Source organism: Dasypus novemcinctus, chromosome 10 (assembly GCF_030445035.2).
Source record: "Dasypus novemcinctus isolate mDasNov1 chromosome 10, mDasNov1.1.hap2, whole genome shotgun sequence".
In the NCBI taxonomy this organism is placed as follows: Eukaryota; Metazoa; Chordata; class Mammalia; order Cingulata; family Dasypodidae; genus Dasypus; species Dasypus novemcinctus.
The window spans coordinates 38654229-38678165 of NC_080682.1; the positions used below are offsets into that span (position 1 = coordinate 38654229).

Here is a 23937-nt window from a genome sequence, read left to right on the forward strand (position 1 = left end):
CTGTAGCCACTTCCTCAATAAAGTGGGACCTGAGTGTTTACCTCATCTCCGCGGTAGTTCTTCTGCCGTGTGCCCTCCAGTCCTGAGAGCCCCTGACAAGGGCCTGGCCTCCCTTGTCCCCAGTTCATCGCCAGCTTCTCCGGGCAACCCCATCAGCTGAACCGCGCAACCCCTGTGAGACCGACCCCTCGTCTGCTGCCGGACCGACCCCTCGTCCAAAGCTGGACTGACCCCTCGTCCGCAGCCAGACCCCACCGCCACCGACCGAGCAAGCCACCGCACCATAGCATTGTTTCCTCCACCATTTTGACCATTTGGAGAAAGAATAAAAGGATATATTTACTACCTGCACTTCTCACTTAAATAAAGTTCTCTATTACAGGGTCCAATAATATAAAATTAACAAAGAATTCTTGTCTGAAGACTTGTCTTACCTGCCAAAGCTAACTATAAGAACCACGATTTTCAACTTTACTACCTAGTTTACTTTTAACTCTCCTAGCATTGGATATATGTAAATGTATGAGCTTGTGTGCTGACAACAGCTTGGGTTCCTTGGCGCCAGGGTCCTTCTCGGTTGCCCACTGGGCCCACTGGCACCTGAGACCTGCCTTGCCTTCTTCTTTGAGGCTGTCCTAGGCCTGGGACTTCTCTGGGAGCGGTGCCTGTGCCTGTGCATGGGGTCCAGCCCCAAACCCTCCACCTCCTGCCTACCCTTCTGCTCAGGCCTCCTGCCACCTGAGCCCGACTGCGTAAGTCCTACCCTCCTCCACCAAGTTCACCTCAACCTGTAGACTGCCCTGGAGTGCCCCAAACACCTGTGGCCTCAGGCAACCCAGTAGCCCCCCAGGTGAGTTCCCCCTGGCTAAGGGACTCATTGCACTGGGACTTCAGCCACGGTTCCCTGGAGGGGAGCATCGTCAGCCCCACCACCGTGCATCGCTAAGTGCTGCTCGGGTGCTATCGCGTGACAGCCCTACTGGCCCTAGGAGCCACCTCAGCCGGGCTGGCAGCCTAGATGGAGGTGCATATGTGCCTGCACCCTGAAGCTTGAGTGCTTGACTTCCCTGTCCAGCAAAGAGAGACTCGAGTTCGGTGTCTGAAACGGCGACAGCACGGCCCCAGAGGCCTCTTCCGCATTGTGGCCCTGGCCGACTCCGGCTCAGGTGGTGCACCCTCTCTGCTCCTCGGACCTGGAGGTCTTTCCTGACAACTGGTGGCAGAGAAGGCAGCCTGACTACAGGCACAGGAGCCGGGCCCAGCTTATGACCGAGACGCATCGCCATGGTGGGCAGTTCTGCCCTCCAGCACGTCTTCCTCTTTGGGGCCACACAGGACATGTGGATAGGCTCCTCAGCCGTGGAGGGGTTGGAATTGGGCACGGCCTGCAGACTAGAGAGCTTCCAGAACTTGCTGCCCTGGGAACCGCATCCTGTCTCCTCGGAGCACTGCATGTGCCTTGAGCTTGCAGGGCAGTGCTTGCTTGATGCTGCACAGCCACATCTGAAAGCCAAGGCCACAGGCCCCATGTGGAATGCTGAGCACTTCCCTGTGGGACTGCCCAATGGGAAACTGAAGGGAATCCCAAACCCTGCTCACTGCAGGAGGCCCTCTCTGCCCCTAGGAATCCTGTGGAAGCGATGGAATTCCAGGCTGAGCCTGCAGTGTGAAACTTTCTTCCTGGAATCTGAGTTTAGGACCCAAGAGCTCCCTCGGTCCACCCAGGTGTGGCAACAGGTGCATGGGCCCATGGGAAGAGCAGGGGTCCCAGAAGACAGTGAGCCTGAGAGCGGGTCTCCAGGCAAAAGGTCTAAGTGGAGCCCAATTGCAGGCCAGAAGAATGCCTGTGTTCCGTTGCCAATCTCTGAGTTCAACTGGACTCCCCCTGCCACTCTTGGGCCTGGGACAATGGGTCAACGCCAGGCAGGAGTCCCCCAAGGCCACCTATGCCCTGCGGACAGCGTCCTCCTTGCTGCAGGCCTCTCCTCACCCAGTATTTGGTGTATGCCCTTGCCTGAGTGTAGGTTGCTCCCCAACTGGCTCCTGGAGTTTTTTCTGAGGTCTTGGTCTCATCATGAAACAGATAAAATCCAGATTTTCCCCCCACTCCTGCCTGTCCCTATTCTCATGCCCCTCCGCAGACTGAGTAGCCCCCTAAGAGGGTTTCCTCAGTTCCTTGAAAAAGGAACCAGTCTACAATGTTTAAAAAAATCTGAATTAGAATTTAGCATGCAATTTTACCAATGCAATTTTACCAATGCTTTGCTAATCTTGACTTTTGTGTAAGGCTTTTTACAGCAGAGGCTTCTGTTAAAAAAAAAAAAAATTGAGCATCGAATAAGACCTCTATTACATTTTATTTATTTTTCAAAATTTAAATGAAAGTTATTATTCTTTCAAATTGTAAAGGTATAATATGAGCATATTAAAAGCAACACTAATAAGATTTTTCTTAACCTTCTTCATTCTCAACCATTAGAAGGTTATTTAATATTATTTCAGATGATATCCTTGAATACATGCAAATAAAATCATTTATCCACATAGAAAGATATTACATTTATTTTAGAAAAAAATTGATTAATCATATAATGTAATTTGGTTTTGTTTTTATAAAGCATATGCTTGAATATCCCCATGCCAGAAGATTTAAATTTGTGTATTAAAATACACAAATGAAAACACACATATCCACATGTATTTCATGTTTTTTTTAATTTGAAATTATAGCATAGAATTTTACTTACTTAATTAGCAGATTCTTTTTACCCCTTCTTTGTTCCATTTCACAAACTTACATTCATAAAACTGTATCTTTCCTATTAAGACACACCCCAGGAAATCCATTTAAAGATTGTTTTTTATCTTTTATTTTAAGCTCTGTTTATCGCTTGGTATGGTCATTATGTGTTTTCAAAAAATGGTGCATATATAATTATTTGTATATTAATTTTCTCAGTCAACCACAGCCTTTTGCAAATACTTTGACATCAATAGAAAGAATGCTAGTGTATCTTACTTAGTGAATATATAACATTCCACATTATGGAACTATCTTAACCTGTTCACTATTCCCCCTATTGACATTCTTTTGTTTTCAGTTCTTGGTCACTATGATCTATGCTACAATAAATGTCTAAGTAATAATATCATTTTGAAGGCTAATTACAAAACTGACATGGAGTTGTTCATCAAAGCAGTCAGAAAACAGTCCAAGTTCAAAGGAAGTAGGGAAGGACATTATGTCTCCATGGTAGAAGTGACAAAACAATTGGCAACTATCATCAGTCTGCCTCATCTACCATTAGCAAGATGTAGCACCCTGAAATTTCTCATTTCCGATTTTTTTTGACATTTTGCCTTCCATCATTTTAATAGGTGTTGCACTATATGTACAGTGGCAAGGAAATTTCTTTCATTTCTTCCTCACATGTACAATATAGGGAATTCTCATATGTCCAACATCAAACAATTTTCCCCCTTCCCCAGCAATAATTATTTTATTTTGTTTTATTTTTTCTCTTTTTATTTTTTTTAAATGTCCCCATATACCCACCCCCCTCACCCCACTCCTCCCACATCAACAACCTCTTTCATCATCATGGCACATTCATTTCATTTGGTGAACACATTTTGGAGCACTGTTACATCACATGGATAATGCTTTACATTGTAGTTTACACTCTCCCCTTGTCTACCCAGTGGGCCATGGCAGGACATACAATGTCCAGCATCTGTACTAGCTTTTAGCTTAGGTAAGTAAATATCTAGGAGAGTGTATGTGTATACATTCACAGAAAAAAGGACATTGATTGAAGAGATACTTAAAAATCACATTACGGAAGAAAGGGTGGAAGGAAATTTATATCATCAGGTCAGTGTGAAGGTATTTTTACCTCGGGTTCTTGTTGAGGCAGCCAAATCAAACCACGGACCAAGAGAGTAGACTACGATGCAGCAAGCTTGATTACATAGGGGCTGTTGGGGTGGATTTGGGGGAAGACAAACTTACACTCTTAGTACTTTTCAATTTAGAAAGAAAAAATATAAAAATGTCAAAAAAAATTCTTTAGAAACAAACAGAATATTGCTATAAACAATAACAAAAAACATAAGTGCACATGAAACCATTTCAACAGGACTCCTTAGCCCTTACTCATTATTGTAACCTGGGCCCCTTACCTAGAGCTCCCTCTATGGCTTCCCTGTTACCTGTGTCCCTAAAGGTCAGCTTACCTTAGCCCCAACTAGCCCTACTGAGCTTATGGAGACTCTCCAAGACCTTGTGTGTGCATTCCCTGCTAACTGTGACTGAAAGCAACCTAAGGAGGCCTGCCCTGCTAAAACTTGTGATAAAGATGCCATTTTCAGCTTATGCCACACATAAGTCAGAATAATGTCCATCTTGCGTGTGCTCCATGTTTGCACCTGAGCTGTATTCCTCTCCTCTCCTGATCAGATGTTTAATAAACAACCAATCAGAACATGTCAACCCATATTTCAAGACAGTCCCCACCTCCCATTGTTCCCATGTTGTAAAATTTCCTTAAGTTTTCAACCTGGAGAGACAGATTTGAGCCTTGCCTCCTGTCTCCTTGCTGTCAACCTCACAATAAACTCTTTCTTTCTCAATATGTTGGTATGGCACTGACATTTGTGCACATCAGGCAATGGGCCCACTTGCTTGGTAACACACAGCTGGCTTTTTATTGTCATTGTTGCCGTTGTTGGTTTAATGGTTTTTTTGGTGTTTTATTTTTGGTAAGAAAAACCCTTGCATGAATGAACTATGTTAGTTAAAACAACCCCCAAAGCCTCTTTATTTCAACTCCACCACCAACATGACCACCTCAAAATGTTTTAACAAAACTATGATGCAAGTCTGTTTGTTAGGGGTTTCAGAATATTTAAAAATTAGTCAAACCGAATTTTATTACTAAGGAGTTTACAATGCTGGAAAGTGACACATAAGTTAACAAAACAAATGTAGTTTTATACTATGCATAATGGATTCCCTACATTCATAAAACCATTAGTATATTGCATATGATTGGGGAAAGGCAATCACAAATGCTTAATTTAAAATACAGAATTTCAGATAACCATTGAAGAAGTATCAGATTTCTAAATGGAGAGGTGAAGGAGAGTGGTTCAGCAATGAAAGAAACAGGATGAACAATGAAAGGATATTAAAGTCATTAAGTAGAGGGTCTAACGAATTTCTTTAGACACCTCCTTGAACTGTATGAGGAGTGTGTATATATACAGGACAGCTGAAGACCATAATATTAAAATCAATTCTGTTCCCTTGTTGGCATTGGTCAATTTGGAGAAAAGAGTGAAGCATTAAAAATTCAGTCTTTGCTAAAGTTATTGCAGCATTCACGAGGGAAAACACAGAATCAGAAATCTAATTAAAATTATGTATACATAATAAAGCAGACTAAAGGCAGAGGATTTAGGGATTTAAGTCCCAACAGCCATTTAGAATAAAATAAAATGTGATTGGTCTGTTCCTCCCCTACCAAAGGCATGGTGAAAAAGACTTCCTCATGTAAGGTAGGTTTCTGAGCTTTCACAATTAAAGAATAGAGAGAAACCCTTTGCGCATGTGTGTATGTGTGTGTGTGAAATATGAAGAATCAAGTATTGAGGAATATTTAAGTGAATCATTTTATGCCTACTTACTCCATTAAATGTATTGTGAACCATAATTTGACAGACCAAATTTGTATAGAGAACATACAGATTTAATTTATTTGTATTTTAACCAAGATTTGTAGGTCATTATGTTTATCACTGTGCAAGTGGTATTATTTTCCTTATTAATTTATTCTAGCTTTAATGCAAATAACAAATGAGGTATCACAGTACAAGAAACAATATCTGTAAATATGTATAAATTCAAGACCATGTGGACCACATTCTATAACATTTAATTACAGAAAGAATTAAATTCAGAACAAAGACCACGTTCTAATTTTCATATAGTAAAAGAGCGATGCAAACACACCAGACATACACTTAAACACACACACATATACAAGAAATATAATACTCTATATCTACAAAATATTTGTTGTTACTCTTCCCGTTGTCATTTTAAATGGAAAAGTCCATTAAAAATACAAAGACATGCAAGTGTATGTGTTATAATCAGTGGTCCCCACTTCTTGATAGCATATCTGTTTGGTTTCTCAGGGGACTTTGTCAGTTCAGTCATACAATGAGTTATAAGTACTGTTAAAAAGAAATGAGGACCTGCGATAGAAAAAGTCAATAAAATATGTCTCATATGTCAGGAAACCCTACGTATACTATACACTGAAACCAGTAACATAATGATTTTATTTATTTATTTACATGCAATATGAATAATTCAGTGATATGTTCTTTGTTGCTGAAACTTTAAAAGTCCATTGTGTTTCTTGCGGAATGCAATATATTTAGCCAATTTTTTGTCCATTACAGCGTTTATTTTCAAACATATGATCTGTTTTATGCTATTACTTTCTGGTTTTTCTATCTAACTTTGGAGTTTCTTTGACATTATTTTGGTCTGGAATAAGCTTTCAGTTCAGTCTAATCTGCATGAGATAAGGTAAGATGTTAAGATATTATATACCTCATGAATGATATCTAGATTTAGAATAAAATATTTTGAAGTCTTGTTTCAAACTTTTTTGTTTTTTCAATGAGAAAACAACACCTCTTTAAAAGTGACACAAGGTATATTCTTAGGATAAAGAAGAAATTTTACAGAAGCAAATAACATTTTATTTTACAGAAAATAGCTTGTGAATGTCCAAATAGTTAACATTGGATCCACTATTTTCTTGATCATTTTTGCAACAGTTCAGAGTAAGAGAAAAGAAGAATGAACAGGGAAAATTGCTCCTCCTTGACCGAATTCATTTTCTTGGGAATAACTACTAACTCTGAGATCAAAGTGACTTTATTCACCATACTTCTGGTTGTTTATCTCATTAATATTCTTGCAAATCTCGGAATGATCATATTAATTAAATTGGATTTCCAGCTTCACACACCAATGTACTTTTTCCTCAGCCACCTCTCCTTTTCTGACCTCTGCTATTCCACAGCAATTGGGCCCAAGATGCTGGCGGACCTCTTTGCCAAGAACAAATCAATTCCTTTTAATGGTTGTGCTCTGCAATTCTTCACTTTCTGTATCTTTGTAGATTCTGAGTGTCTCCTGCTGGCAGTGATGGCCTTTGATAGGTACAAGGCCATTAGCAACCCCTTGCTCTATACAGTCAACATGTCCAGCAGGGTGTGCTCCATGCTCTTGGCTGGGGTGTACCTGGTGGGAATGGTGGATTCTCTGACACATACAACATTAACATTCCACTTATGTTTCTGTGGGTCAAACAAAATTAATCATTTTTTCTGTGATAATCCTGCTTTGCTGATGCTATCTTGCTCAGATACACAGGTCAATGAAATAGTGGTATTTACCCTTTTTGGCTTCATTGAACTTACTACCATTTCAGGAGTTATAGTGTCTTATTGTTATATCTTCCTATCAGTTTTAAAGATCCACTCAGCTGAGGGGAGATTCAAAGCTTTCTCCACCTGCACATCCCATTTAACTGCCGTTGCTATTTTTCAAGGAACCATGCTCTTCGTGTATTTCCGGCCCAGTTCCTCCTACTCCTTAGATGAAGACAAAATAGCCTCATTATTTTACACCCATGTGATTCCCATGTTAAATCCTCTCATTTATAGTCTAAGAAACAAAGATGTGAAAGAAGCCTTGCAAAGAGTGAAAAATAGAAGGTGCTTTTGAATATTAATAAATATATATGTATATTTATACATACATACATACATGGTTGTTAAAATCATTATGGGTTAAAATCAACTGTTAATACGTGAAGAAAAATGTAGTCTAAAATACTCATTTTAAAAAAGTATTTGTGCAAATTTCAATCATAGCAGAATTTTGTCCTTTCCTAAATGGAAATGTTGCATGGATAGATCTGGAAGTAATGCATTCTACTTCCTTTTAATAAAAAACTTAGCTGACCCTTTTTGTCATGTTAAATTTTTATTCTTTCTACTTTTAGTTATGTACTATTTAAGCTATTCTAAGATATACTGAGTGTTTATTAAATATCTTTTGCATATTTAGGTGCTTAGTATTATATTTCAGGGTGAATCTAGAAGTTTTACACTAAGGAATTAACATCTCGGAGAAGTAACAAAGACATTAATTAATAAGCATCCAAATAACTATTAAAACCTGCAATCATCATAAAATAAAAAGACTGTGTGCTGTAAATCCAAAGAAAAATCTGAATTTGTTATGCAGAGAAGAAAGACTTCCATGAATGAAGAAATTTTGTCTCAGGTATGAAGTATGAATAAAAGTGAAATTTTGGTATAAGAAAACATTATAGTCAGTGGGACTGGCAATTAGAGAGGAAACAAGAAAGACGTTCTTTTTAGATGAAATGAAGTTCAATATGCTTAGGTTATAAAGAACAAAGGGAAGGATCTCAGGAAAATACATACTTGAAGGGCAATTCTTAATTCTTTCATCATTTCCTCCAGAGAATTTTCTTTCTCTTCTTCCCCATTCTTAATTACGGATAGATATTCCGTTTGGATTCACAATAATCTTCCCTTCAGAGTATTTTAAAAATATTCTGCTTATTAAATCATTTTTACAATATGGTGTTGTGAGTATTTTGTGGTCAAGGTCTGAGCTTTTCATTCTTATTATCCAAAGACTGGCACAAAATAGGAAATAAATAATTGATATAACCAAAACTTCAGTAACATTTTAAGTACTTATGCATGATAGTTAAAACAGAAGTAACCGAAGGCATAGTTTGTGCCTTGAATACAACCTTTTAAAACTTGTAATACATTAGATATACTGGTGGAAACTGGAAATTATGTAAGTGTGAAGAAATGCATATTAATTATTTGGGAGAAATAAAGATCTTTCATGGAATTTCTTGATATTTACCTACTTTATCTGACTCTGTTCCAGCTTTTCTGATGGGCAACACACTGAATCACCTTGTTGAGAAAACAAGGATATTGTCATATATTTGAAGGCCCATACAAGACTCAAGAATACTTCCAATTACATAATTGTACAAGCTAAAAGTTATTGAATATACAGATTTAGGAGCTGTAATTGTAAAATGCCCTGTGTGAAAACATTTCAGTATGGAGTAAAGCCCAAGAAGCTACTCTACATTTTAATTGTTGTATCTTTATATAACACAGGGATAAATTAAGGATAAAATGTAGAAGTAGAAAAACCTATGGAGAATGCTTGTCTAGACAAAAAGCTTTAAGGATTTCCTTCCTCACCATATTTTCTCAATGAACCCACACTGTGTTTGAATTTTTACTGATAAGCAGCAGATTAGCAGAAAACTGTGTTTGAAATTAAAATTGAAATATTAAAGTTCCAACAACATGAAGGTGTTCAATGGATTGTCACTGATTTGGAATATGGAATCATGGCATCTAACTAAATGTCTCCTTTCCATGTGACATCATATATTCCTGTCTCTAGAGACTTGATTTGATCTCCATATTATTCCTTTTATTGGTAGAAGTTGAATACCTAATTCCTGGAAATATTGTTTAGGATTTCATGATTCAAATAAGATGTGAAATTGAGCCCGTCTTTTACAGAGAGAAGATTGCAGGTAATGACACTTCTGCTTTGGAATTCTATACACATATTGAGAATATAACATAAAAAAGACTTTGATGTGGAGACAGTGACCACTGGAGGTTCTGAGGACAGGGAGAGGGAAAAACAGGTGTAATAACAGGGGCATTTTTAGGACTTGGGAATTGTCCTGAATGACATTACAATGACAGGTACAGGCCATTATAATTCTTGCCATTACCTACAGAATTGCGTGGGAGAGAGTGTAAACCACAATGTAAACTTTAATCCATGCTTAGTGGCAATGCTCCAAAATGTGTTCAAAAATTACAGTGAATGTACCTCACTAATGAAGGATGTTGTTAATATGGGAAAATGTGGAAGGTGTGGGGAGCAGGGCATATGGGTACCCTATATTTTTTATATGATATTTGTATAATCTAAATATCTTTAAATTTTTTAAATTAAATTTTAAAAAAGACTTTGATCTATTTTAAACTGCCTACTTCATTCCTCAGTAGTCCTTTCATCCTCTGTTTCTCTACTTCTCAACCTTCTCACACATCTACCAATGACTAATAGCATTTTTGTTTTAAACATGATAGTAACAATACATGTATAGTGGGTTAATATTCCAGGAATTTCGTATATATATACTCTTTTATTTAAACTTTTTTACTGACATGTGTAAACATGAGGATGGCATAGTAATGATATATTTGGGTATTTTTATAAACAGCAAGTAGATGTATAAATACTGGTGATAGTCCATTTAACCACATTTGTAAGATTAGAGCAGTTATAATGCTGTGACCCAACTAGTGAGAAGGTAGCATTAAAGTCAGTACCAGCAGATTTGACCTCCTTTGAAGAAATACATCTTATGAATATATTATGAACCAAGTGCCCAGTGTCACACAAATCACAGTACCATTTGACTAGTTATTCTTCCTTGCTTGACTTCAGTTCTCTCTGTGTAAAAGATGAGCTCAATTTCAATATCACTGAGACTATTGCCAGCTGCTAAATTTTGTTTCTATGTGTAGATATGATTCTAAAGCTGTTTAAACCCACCCCACTATTGTAGTAATTTTGAAAAACAAAACAAAACAAAACAATTTGCTTTGTCTTTTTAAAAAAGGAAAGCACTGTATATCTAGGCTGATTTTACCTGGCATAACAGTGGCAATGATAATGCTGAGATAGTAGAATTATCCCAAAGTCAAATACTTTCATAGACACTTCATAGAATTAGTTAAACAACTAACTTTTTTAGAGCTCAAGTAAATAAATATTAAAAACTCAATGCAGTATCATGAATCACCTATCTGTACAATGACTAAAATGACAATCAAAACCAACAATTATTGATAAGTATGTGGATCAACCATCGCTTTTACACTTTGGTAGTCCAAGGGACAATTATCATCTCTATTTGTGAAACTGTATGGACATATGAAATATGAATGAATATCCACCCAAAAGCATGTACAAAAATATTCATAGTAGCATTATTTCTAGTAACATAAGAAAAAGAAATAAACTCAAGTTTATCAGAAATTAACATTAAATCAGAATCAATGGATTTTTTAAGGTCACATAAAAATATTTTAGGCTTTGCAGGTTATAAAATCTCTATCACACATTCACAAATCTGCCATTGAATCTCAAAACCCAGAAACAATATATTGGGGTGATTGTGTTCCAATAAAATCTTATGGTCCATAGATTGCTAATCCCAGCTCTAGATTGAATAATGTCTATTATATTGTAATTGGCCTACACCAAAGCAATGAAAATAAAAAACTACCACAATAAACAAAAACTTGAGGAATTTCACAAACATGACTTTAATGGAAGATGTTAGGTATTAAAGAAGTTTGACATGGGTATGAATTCAAAAAATAAATATTGGATTATGTTTGTAATCTGGTCCATACCTGGGTGTAATGAAGTTATGATTAGGGCTTTGATTGGGCCATGTCTTCAGGGCATTGAGTCCCCACCCTTGGGTGTGTGGGGACTCACAGATAAAAGGCATGGCAAAAGACATAGTTGAGGGTTTTTGATGTTGGAATTTTGATGTTGGAGTTTGATGCTGAAGAGCACTGGAGGGAAGTTAGAGTATGTGATCTGTGTGGGCAGTCATGTATTGGAAGCTTATTCTGGGTCCTTTCTAAGCAGAGTTTACCCTGAAGGAATTCACACATCTGGAGAAAGAAACACACTTAAAGGAAATATGAGTTTGGAAAGGAATCAGAAGGTGAGCAAGGAGGAATATACATCCTCCAGATAGTAAAGATGTTGGGTAACCCAAATGCATTAGCTTCTTGTGGTTACCTAGGGGATAATTATTAGCAATTCCTTACGTTGTCTGAGCTTTGACTCTGTACTGTTTCCCACAGGAGTACATTTTGTATTTTAGTATTTAGATCATCACATGAAGAATAGCATTGAAATGTGAAAAAAAAATTAAATTTGTTACCTAAATCACTTGTCTCAAAATTAAAAATATATTTGTTTCACTCATTTTAGTCTGATAAGTCTCCTAGTTTTATGAAAAACAATGTAGACAATAAGAAGAACAAAATTATATTCTGGATTACTCCAAGGGGTTTTTAAAAAACATAGGAAATTATATGTCAATGTTGGAGTGCATAAAATGGTGTAGTACTTTTGTTTTCACACACATATTTTGCATTGACTGGTTTAGTGGCTATTTTAGTTTCCTAGGCTGCTCCAGCAAATACCACGGAATGGGTTGACTTAAACAATGGGAATGTATTGGCTTACAAATTTGAGGCTGAGGAAAATATCCAAATAGAGGCATCACCATATCAATGCTTTCATCTCTAAGACAAGCTGCTAGTGATCCTTGGCTCTTCTGCCAATAGCCAAGGCATATGGCAGCATCTCCTGGTCTCTTACTTCTCTTCTGGGTTTCATTAATTTCAGTTTCTTTCTTCTGTGGATTTCTCTCTCTTTGAAGTCCATTCTCTTGTAAAGGATCCCAGTAACAGGATTAAGGCGCAACCTGACTGAGGCGGCTCATACTTTAACTGAAGTAACTTCATCAAAAGGTCCTACTGTCAATCGTTCATAGCCACAGGAATGGGTTGAAAATATAATCATGAAGACTATAAAGATTGATATAAAAATAATGTGATTTAATTTGGGTGATGGTATGCTGCAATTTCTGAACATTGCTGTACAAATATGAGATTTTCATATTATGATTTCATAGATTTGCATTAGATGGTATACATTTAATAGTTTACTTCAAGCAATCCTTGCAATACACATACACACAGGTAAATTTAGTTACTTACAATGAGAACAAAGGAAAAAGAGGTTAAAGTGCTAAGACAATGTAGTGATTTCCATCCTGTATATTGGGGGATGGGGTGTTTATTGATGCCAGATTGGATCTGAAGGGATTATGAGGAAAAGAGATTTTGTATTGGTGGTATTTTGCTGCCTAACAAATTACCACAGATTTAGTCACTTACTCTGGGTTGCCTGTTACCAATAACAATTTTCTCACTTCCTTTTGAGCTCTCATGAGCATTGTGCACCCAGTTCAGATTTTTTATAATGAACTGTCTAAAGTACTTTAGATTTTCTCTATCATGCTGTACAAAACCCTTCAATCCTTTGGCTACTTCTGGCTCCCAAAGCCATTTCCACATATTTAAGTATTTGTTCTTGCAGCAGCCCAATTCCAAAACCAACGTCTGATTTCATTCTCTAACACTGCATAATAAATCATCACAAGTTTAGCACCTTAAAACTACATCCATTTTCTCACAGTTGATTAGGAATTTGGGCATGGTTTAGCTGTGTCATCTGTTTCAAGGTTGCTCACGAGGCTACAATCAAGGCATATTCGAAGTCTGGGATGTTATCTAGAAGCTTTACTGGAGAAGGACCCACTTCTAAACTCATATGGTTGTTGGGCAGAATTTAATTCTCAAGTGCTGTCAGATTGAGGGCCTGTCAGATTGAGGGCCTGGGTTTCTAACTCACTTTCGATTTCCTCAGTGCCTTTCTACATGGACCGGTCCACAATAATTAAAAATTTGTGTATCACCATGTTGAATGTAATTTACCAAGTCTTTGTTAATCCTGAGTTTGGTAGAAAAGGATTTGCAATGGAGGCTTCTGTCTAAAATATTTTAAAGGCATCATATAAGAGCAATATTAAAATTTTATTTGATTACTTTTCAAAATATATTAGTCTAAGCATCATCCAAATCATCTTATGTCTATTTTTTGTCCATCACCCAGCAGCTTCACAACTTAAAAGAGTTTTGAAAAAATATTGAATAGCCTAATATTGTGCAAGTCCACATTTTTAGTGGTTGCAAGATCTACAATATTTAGACAAATCTATTTTTATTTCTGAGGAAGTCATTAGAATTCACTTACAAGACACATCTGTGAACAAAATGAACAAAATTGGAGAGTGTTCAAAATTTAGTTCTGGTGAATTGAATTGTGTGCCCCATTTAGACATGTTCTTATACTTGTTCTGCGTTGTGGTGGCTGTGGACTCATTGTAGATAAGATCTCCTCAAAATATTACTTCAGATAAGGTATGCTAGCATTAGAATCAAATGGATTTAGAAGCCAAAATAGGTTGCTGTGTGCATTGCCAAGTGAAAGAAAAATGAACAACCAAGGATTGTCAATAGCCAACCTCAGAGTGCCATAAGAAAAAGCATTTCCTTGCTGATACCCTAATTTGGGACTTTTCCCTAGCCACAGAATCATGAACCAGTTTTCATTGTTTAAGCAAATCTATTGTATAATATTTGTTTTAGCAGTTGGGAAAATAAACCTGTTTTTGGTACTGAATTGTAGGGAGTTTTGTAAAAACCTAAAAATGTGGAAATAACTTTGGTAATAAAGTTATTTCCAATGAGGTCTTAGAAGAGAATGATTAATATGTTACTGTAGATTGGAAGGAAGGCAATACTTGTTATAAATTGGCAGAGAACTTGGCAAAATTGTGTTCTGGATGTTGGTTTGAAAGTGAAATTTTTAAGGGATGAACTTGGATATTTAACTGAAGAGATTTCTGGGTTAAAATTGCAGAAGTTGTACTCCATCTTCTACTTGCAGCTAGCTTATAGTAAAATGCAAGAAGAAGGGGATAAAGAGAGAACTGAATTCTTAAGCCCAAAGAAACCAGAAAGTGAGGTTTGGAAATTTCTGAGTTTGCCCAGTAGTGTAATGGCAGCACCCCACTTTCAGTACCAAAAATTGTTTTACTTTTCCTGCTGCTAATCAAATAGCATATAATAGCTTTGCTTAAACAATGGGAAACAACTCTATCAGGGATTTCCCTGGGCTCTCAGGAAGATAGTCCCCAGAAGACATGGCTCCATGTGAGGGTTTAACTGAAATACCCTTTGCCAAATAGGTTGTGAATGGACATGGATCTGGTCAGCTATTTCAGTGAAAGCCAGAACTGGTGTAAGTCCAGAAAGGATCTGTGAAAAGTCCTTTTGTCTGATGGTTTGGATTCCTGTGAACTTTACTCAAAACCAAGAAAGTTTTTGCAAAATTTGTCTAAGTAGAACCACTGCCAGCCTAGGCTGAAAGGAACAGAGAAGGAATGAATTGAAGAAAGAATGACTTCAAAAGCAAACTTATGGAAGTCAAGATCTTGACAAGAGATTTCCTCAAGCCAAGACATTGGGCTCACCAGTGTGTGGAAAGGACAGGTTTGCTCCTGTGTTCAAATTGGGCAGGTCATTTCTATCACAGTGCTTGGAGGCATCGGATCTTCTGCCTCATTTGTCAGGGCAAGTGCTGCAACCTCAATGTTCAGAAATTGTAGGACCTGCACCTCAGCATTTTCAGAGAGCTCTCCTGCCAACTCAATGCTCATGGGGCCTGTACTGGCATTTATGGAGACTAGTCCCTCTCTCAATGCTTGGAGAAGGGAGGGCCTTCATCCGAGTAGTCAGGGAGAGCATTACTGCTGCCTAAGCTATTGGAAGGGTAGGGCTGCCATTCCAATGAGCCTGGAGGAAAAAACATTGATGCATAGATGGCTTTGAGACCTGGAAATCAATGGAGTTTGCACTTCTCAGTTCAAAATTTTGGGTCATGTTGAAAACATGTTGGGACCCTTGTTTTCCCTCCAATTTTTCCTCCTGGAATGGGAAAGTTTATCCTATATCTGTTCCACAATGCCCTTTTGGAAATATATAACTTATTTTCTAAGAGTCATGGGCCACACAGGGTTACTTTGCCCTAGACCAGACCGTATTCATAACTGATATTGATGAGGCTTTGCACTTACCATTGATACTGAAGTGATTCAAGTCTTTTGGGCTATTGTCATGGAATTGATATATTTTGCTGTGAGAAGAACCTGTCCTTTTGGGTCTACATGGATATGTTCTTGATCTTGGTCCACATTCTGGTAAGATCTCTTAAAAATTTTACTTCAGTTAAGATAGGGCCCCATTGAATCATTTAGGGTTTTAACCCAAAATTCTAGAGCCCTTTATTGAAAGAGTGAGAATCAAAAAACATAGAAGCCAGGAGAGGTTTCCATATGTATTGCCATGTGACAAAAAAGCTAAGGACCAAATTTCTCCTGTGACCAGCCAGTCACAGAATGCCACAGTCTTTGGAAAGAAAACATCACCTTGCTGACACCTCAGTTTTGCACTTCTCTTAGCCTCAAAATCATGAGCCAATAAATAACCATTTTTAAAGACAAACTTTTTAATGTGATTTTATCATGTGGGAAATTAAAACAGTAGTGAATGCTATGCCTTCATTAAATCATTGAAGTGTGAATTACACATGATTGGGAAAATGCAATCAGACACACTTAAGGGAAAATGTTGTATTTAAGTTGAACATGGAATTGTAAGATTTCTAAATGAGAATGTGAAGGAAACTCTTTTATAAATAGAATGAACAGGATGAACAATGCAAAGAAAATTGAAGTCTTTAAATAGAGAATCTAATGAATTTCATTATATGTCTCCTTAGACTGGAGGATGAGAGTATAGATTTAATATAATGAAGCATCACATTAAAATCTAGTCTGTTCCCTTCCTGAGTTGGATCGATTAGGTGACAAGAGTGAAAAATTAAAAGTTCAGTATTTGCTAAAGCTGTTGCAGCATTCACTAGGGGAAAATACAGAACCAACTATCTAATTAATCTCATGTGTGTCTAACACAGAAGTAGGCAGGCAGAGTCTTTAGAGACTTAAGTCCCAAATGTCATTAGGTAAAAGTAAAATGTGATATATCTCTTGTTAACCTACCAGATGCATGGAGAGAAAGACTTGCTCAACTCAGGTACTGAGTTCTGAGTTGCCAAATCTAAAAAATACAGGAAAATATTAAATAAAAATGTGGGGTCAACTATTGAGGAATTTTTAATAAATTGTCTTATGCCTACTTACTCCATTAAATAAATTCTGAAATCTAATGACCAAACAACATTTTTTTTTTAAATTGGAGCTGTATGAATTTGATTGACCTCATTTGTGTGAAGCATAGATTTTACAAAGTAATATTTCAACCAAGATTCCTAAATAAGCCATTGTTTTTACCTCTGAGAAAGTGATATCACTATATTATTAATATGATTTGTTTTGGTTTTTAAATTGAGGTTCCACATTTAAAGAAACAATATGTGTAAATTCAAGTCCGTATAGGCTACATATCATAATATTTAATTAAAATCAGATGAAAGCCTACATTCTAATTTTCGTATAGTTACAGAAAGATGCATGCATACCACACAAACATATAAACAAATATACACACATACAAGAAATAGAATCCCATATATTTACAAAATACTTATTGTTCCTCGCCTATTTTAGTTTTTACTGGAAACATCAATGTAAAATCCAAAGAGATACAAATATATGTGTTAAATCCTGTTGTTGGGAGCAGATGTGGCTCATGGTCCTGGGTTTGATCCTGGTGCCTCCTGAAAACAAAAAACAAGCAATCAAATGAAGAAAAACAATTCAGGAGAGGCTATGTGTCTCAGTGGTTAAGTGCCAGCTTCCTGAATACATAGTACTGGGTTCGATCTTTGGCCTTGGAAGCTCAAAAAGTGATAGTAGGGAGCTAATTTGTCTCAAGCAGTTGAGCGCCCTCCTCCCATATGGCAAGTCCCAATTTCGATTCCCAGTGCCACCTAAAAGAAAAACAAAACAAAACAGACAACAAGCAGACAATGAGGCAGACAATGAATAAAAACAACAAGCAAACAATGAGAAGACAACAAGCAAACAGATGAGGAAGTGAGTGCAGGGGAAAATAGAGAAAAATAAAGTGACAGTAAAGTTCAATGAAGCATGCCTCATGTTTCAGTAAACACTAAAACACCATAAAATAAAAACTTTGACATGATAATTACATTTAATAATTTATATACAACATCACTGTCATATACTCTTTTTTTTTTTTTTTTTTTTTTTTTTTAGTTTGATACAGAAACACCATTTAGTTATTTAAAACTTTTTTTTTGCTGGTTAATTCAAAATAAAGTTCCTTCACTGGCTTTCCTGTGTCATATACTCATTTTTGCTGAAGCCTTAAAATCCTTCTTGTTCCTTGAAGAATGAAATAAATGTGATCACTTTTATTGTCCATTGTTTATTTTCAAATATATGAGATGTTTAGTACTGTACCATCGTGCCCTGTCTACTTAGCTTTAGTGTTTACTTCACATTAGTTTAGTTTTAGGTATGAAATGAGCTTTCAGTTCAATCAAATTTTCTGCCTATGAAAGACAATAGAGGCAAGCACATCACATATCTCATGAATGACACCTAGATTCGCAATCAAAATGCCTTAACTTCCTAGTTCAGACTTTTAAAAACAATTTTCAACCAGAAAACAATGTCTCTTTAAAAATCACACTGTCTGGGTATTTTTTGCGGATAAATAAGAAAATTTGGAGAAGCATAATACTTTCTGCTTTATAGATAACAGCATTTGGATAGCCAGATAGTTAAATATGGGTCAAATATTTCTTGATCATTTTTGCAAAATTTAGAACAAGAATAAAGAATAGACACAGGAAATTTCTCTGCCTTGACTAAATTTCTTTTCTTGGTAGTAACTACTAACTTTAAGATCAAAGAGACCTTATTCATCATACTTGGAGTTGCTTATTTCATTAATATCCTGGAAAATCTTGGAATGATCATTCTAATTAGATTGTATTCCCAGCTTCATACACCAATGTACTTTTTCCTCAGCCAGCTTTCCTTCTATGACCTCTGCTATTGCACAAAAATTGGGTCCAAGATGCCCATGGACCTCTTTGCCAAGAAAACATCAGTTTCTTATTTGTTTGTGTTTTTTATTATTCATCTTCTGTATCTTTGCAGATTCTGAATGTTCTCCTGTTGGCAGTGATGGCCTTTGATAGGTACAAGAACATTAGCAACACCTTGCTCTATACAGTCAACATGTACAGCAGGGCGAACTCCATGCTCATGGCTGGGTTTACTTGGTGAGAATAATGGATGATCTGACACATATGAAGTTAGCATTCTGTTTATGTTTCTATGAGTCAAATGAGATTATACATTTTTTCTGTGATTTACCTCTTCTTTACCTCCTTTCTTGTTCAGATACACAATCAGTGATTTGTTGTTATTTACCCTTTTTGGCCTCATTGAACTGACTACCATATCAGGAGTTCTGGGGTCTTATTGTTATATTATCTTCTCAATTTTAAGGACCATTTGGCTTAGGGTAATTTCCAAGTTTTTTTCACTGCACACCCACTTCACTGTTGTTGCAATTTTCCAGGGAACTATGATCTTCATGTATTTTTGGCCCAGTCTTCCCACTCAACAGATGATGACAAAATGATCCCTTTGTTTTACACATTTATGATTACCATGTTCAACCCCCTATTTTTTAGCCTATGGATCAAGGATGGAAAGAGTCCCTGGAAAGACTAAAAAATAAACACCATTTTAAATGCACATATTTACACACATGTGTATATATATGTACACACAGACACATATGCATACAGTTTTAGTCCTCAAATCATAAAATGTTATACAATGTCTCAAATTATTTAATAAAAATTTTATTACTAACCTCTAATGATATTAATATTTTATAGATTCCTTTATATGTCATGCATCATTATTTGTCTTCCTTCTCTTTAAGTAAGTTACTCTCTTTCCAGAGAACTTTCCAACCTTGTTATTTTGCCAAATTTTCATTTGTTCAATCTGATTTTCACATCTTACTTGAATTTCCTAAGGGTTACGTAGTGTCTACTACATACCTGTTGCACTTTTAGGTGCTCTCTATTTCATGGTGAATCCAATTGTTCCTATAATAACAAGTCACATAATTTATTGGAAATGAAAAACATTAACTAAATCATACAAATAATTCACACCAAATACAATACACCATAAAGTCAAACATCAGAATTCAAAGTAACATGTCTAAATCTAGTGTGCATGGAAGAAAAATTTGAAATGAAGACTCTTATTTTTGAATATAAATAATGAATAGAGAAACAAATTGTGAGACAAAAGAGTTATAGTTAGAGAGTTTGCTAATTAGATATCCTAAGATGGTTTGGACTATGCATTTGTAGAGGAAATGAAATCCAACAAGACTAGGTTAAAAATAGCAAAACTTAAGTCTTGGCAAAGTAGTCCTTTTGCTATAATTCCTAACACAGTCATTTCTTCCAGGAAGCTTTTCTTCTCTCTTTCCTCATTCTTAGTCCTAGTTAAATGCTCCCTCTTTGGGGTTCATAAAGGACCCTTCTCAAAGAATCATTGCATCTATTACTGTTAAATCATTACCTACTTTGAGTTTGTGAGCATTCTGTGCTCAATTGCTTCATCCTTGTTATCTCAAGCATCTGTATCACATCTGTGATACAGAATGTGAACCCAAACAAATAACAAAACCAACACTCTCTATACTTTACTTGTTGTTGTTATTTTTTGAGGCCCTGAGGCAGGGCATTGAACCCTGGACATTTTAAGTAGGAAGTCAGCACTCACCTATTAAGACACATTGGCTCCACTGAGTTGGCTGTTTTGTTGGTTTCCTTGTTGTTGTTGTTTTTTGGGGGGAGATACCGGGAATGAACCTGGGACCTCCCATGTGTGAAGCAGGGGCTCAAACACTTGAACCACATCTGATCCCCCAATACATTTAATTTTTTTTAATATATCCTTTTTTATTTTTAAATGATACTTAGATCACATAAATGCTACATAAAAAATAAAGAGGATTCCCATATGCCCTGCTCCTTACTCCTCCCACATTTTCCCACATTGACAAAATCCTTCATTAGTGTGGCACATTTGTTACAACTGATGAACACGTTTTGGAGCATTGCCATGGAGTGTGGATTATAGTTTACATTGTAATTTGCACTCTCTCCTGCACAGTTTTGTAAGTTATGACAAGATAAATAATGACTTGTATAATCATTGCAATGTTATGCAGGACAATTCTCAAGTACTGAAAATACCACCATATTATGCCTGTTTTTCCCTCTCCCTCCTCTCAGAACCTCCAGTAGCCACTGCCTCCACATCAATGATAAAAGTTCTTCCTTTGCTAGAATCACAATAAGTCTATATGGAATAATGGAAAGTCTACACTAGTCCATCATTTACTCACCAATCCTGAAGATTCTGGGAGGGTGATGCCCACTTCACCTCTAATTGAGAGGGGCTTAGATTCCATGGGGCAGATGGATGGGATGTTCTCAGTTTCAGATGCTCTCTGTTCCTTGGTGTGGTCATTGCCCATCACCATCTCCATGTTAGCTGTCTTGTGTGAGTCCAATGTCCTGGAGAGTAGATGTTGCATCTCTGCTGAGAATCAGTGCCCAACTGGCACGTGGACAGCCCAAAGATTTAAGTCCCTTGGACTTACACCTCTCAACTCTAGAATTAACTATAGGTTCACACAGAAGCAGCAGAAGAACCACATCCACCAAAATATTTTCAATTGTTTATTAGATGTCAGTAAAAATATAATTAACTGAATATAGTTTGTGCCTTATTTTTTCATAGCTCATAAAAAAGAAAATAAAAGTACATAATTTGAATGTTAACACTAAGGTAGTGGATCTATAAAATATTCATACAGTACTTTCCTGGAATTTATCTACTTCATCTGTCTCTGTTCAAGTTTTCTGATATCAAAATATGGGAAGAAAAGTATTTAGAAGACATGAATATGCCCACATATTTGAAGGAACTGCCAAGACTCAAGGATGCCAAGGACTCAAGGACATTTGCTAAAAGACAAATGTCTTAGGTCATTTAGTTGTCATTGTAAAATGTCCTGGTGAAAACATTTCAGAAAGGAGATAACACCTAAGAAGCAGCAGTGCTTTTCAACACGGCATTTCTTAGTGGAACTCTGTAACATATTAGGGGGAAGTATGATGGTGGAATATGTATGAGAATGCTTGTTTGGGGGGAAAAAGATGTTAATGAAAGCTTTAATTTTCTCAGTTCATCCACAGTCTTTTGGAAATCTTACTTATGAGCATCAGCATAGTAGAAAACATCATTTGAAATATATTAAATTCCAAAGAAAGTGGGAGGTCAGTGAATTATCCCTAGTTTGGAAGATACAAACGTCATATAATTAATTCATCTCCATTCCATATGACAGACTAGATTGATGTATTTATTTTTCCTTTTAATCACATCTTATAGTGTGAAACTAAAGAGAAAGAAAATTTAAACCCAATAATCAAGGTTTTTAAAACTCAATAAATGGATGTTTAAAAGTAGAATGAATCAATTTAATTAAATGCAGGCTTCCTCTCCCTGAAATTGTATAATTCAAAATTGAATGATAACTTACTGAGATTTAGTTGTTTTTTTTTTAAAGATTTATTTTTCATTTATTTCTCTTCCCTTCCCTGGCCATCCCCCAATTGTCTGCTCTCTGTGTCCATTCACTGTGTTTTCTTCTGTGACTGCTTCTATCCTTACCAGTGGCAAGATTTAGTTTTGGGAATTCATAACTCAAATTGGAGTTTGATAAAGATGGTCCAAACTAACTCTTCTATCTGGAGATTCTACAAAATATTGGAAAAATTTACCATAAATTTTTTTATCTATTCTAGTTTATCTCTTTCAATCCTTATCTTTCCTTACCATTTTCTCTCTCTCCATATTACCCTTTTCACACATTTATCAATGACTGATAACAAATATTGTTGTCCAAATAAATATTATCAATGACTATAGCAGTTTAAAATTATATGTGTTTCTATACTTTGACTCATTCCTTAAGGCTTGACACTGAAATCCTAAAATATAAGAATGGCATAGTTATGATAGATTTTAGCATATGTAAAAAGAGCAAATAGGCAGGTATATACTTGTTAGATGGTTTAACTACCATTGTGATAATAGAACAGTAATAATAATGACCCAGTAAGTGGGAAGCCTTCTGTTAAAGTCAGAAGTAGCAGCTTTTATCTGCTCTAGAAACCCTCCTTTAGAAGCATACTGTAAAGAGTTACCCAATGCCACTCTAAATTATTATGGTCTTCAAGAAGTCATTCTTCCTTATTGGACTTTGGTTCTCCCTTTGTAAAGGAGTAGTTCAAATTAGATTATTTCTAAGGTCCTTTCCAGTTGTCACATTCTTTCTCTATATGTCGATGATTTTATTGTTTTATAAATTTCCAACTATTGGAGATATTTTTTAAAAAATGGGTAGTTTCACACAAAAGGACTGTGTTGCATCTCTGTTTTGGTTTCACTTGAAATGACAGTAACAATGAAGTTTGTTAGATAGTACAAGTTGCAAACTGCAGAAAAGCAAGTATTTTTAAGTATGGTCCTTTGACTTCTTATTCCACATTTAGATTTTAATAGAAACTTCACAGAAGTGGTTATCCAACATATTTGTGCTCAGGTAAATAAAAATTAAAACCTCTGTAATGTACTGTGACTCTGTAAGAATAGTTAAAATGAAAACAATATACAATATCAAATATTGGTACAGATGTGGTATAACTACTTGTCTCACAAATTTTAAGTAGATGTGGGAATTGGCATCCCACTAAGGTGAGCGATTTTGTTGTTTCTCTTTTTTTAGGTTATTATTACTGAAATAATGAAAATGCTCTAATGATTGAAGTGATGAATACACAACTATGTGATTATACCAAATACCTTTGATTGCACACTTTGGATGAATTGTATGCTTTACAAATATGTATCAATAAAACTGAGTTGTTAAAAAATC

General features: G+C 36.3%; 1 protein-coding gene across 1 annotated transcript; it reads left to right on the plus strand.

Moving 5' to 3' along the window:
* The first annotated feature begins 6877 nt into the window (after nt 1–6877).
* Nucleotides 6878–7810, plus strand: LOC101417209 (olfactory receptor 5W2-like). The gene has a single exon (XM_004483937.3). The coding sequence runs from the start codon at nt 6878–6880 to the stop codon at nt 7808–7810; it is 933 nt and encodes a 310-aa protein (XP_004483994.1).
* Nucleotides 7811–23937: the final 16127 nt, after the last annotated feature.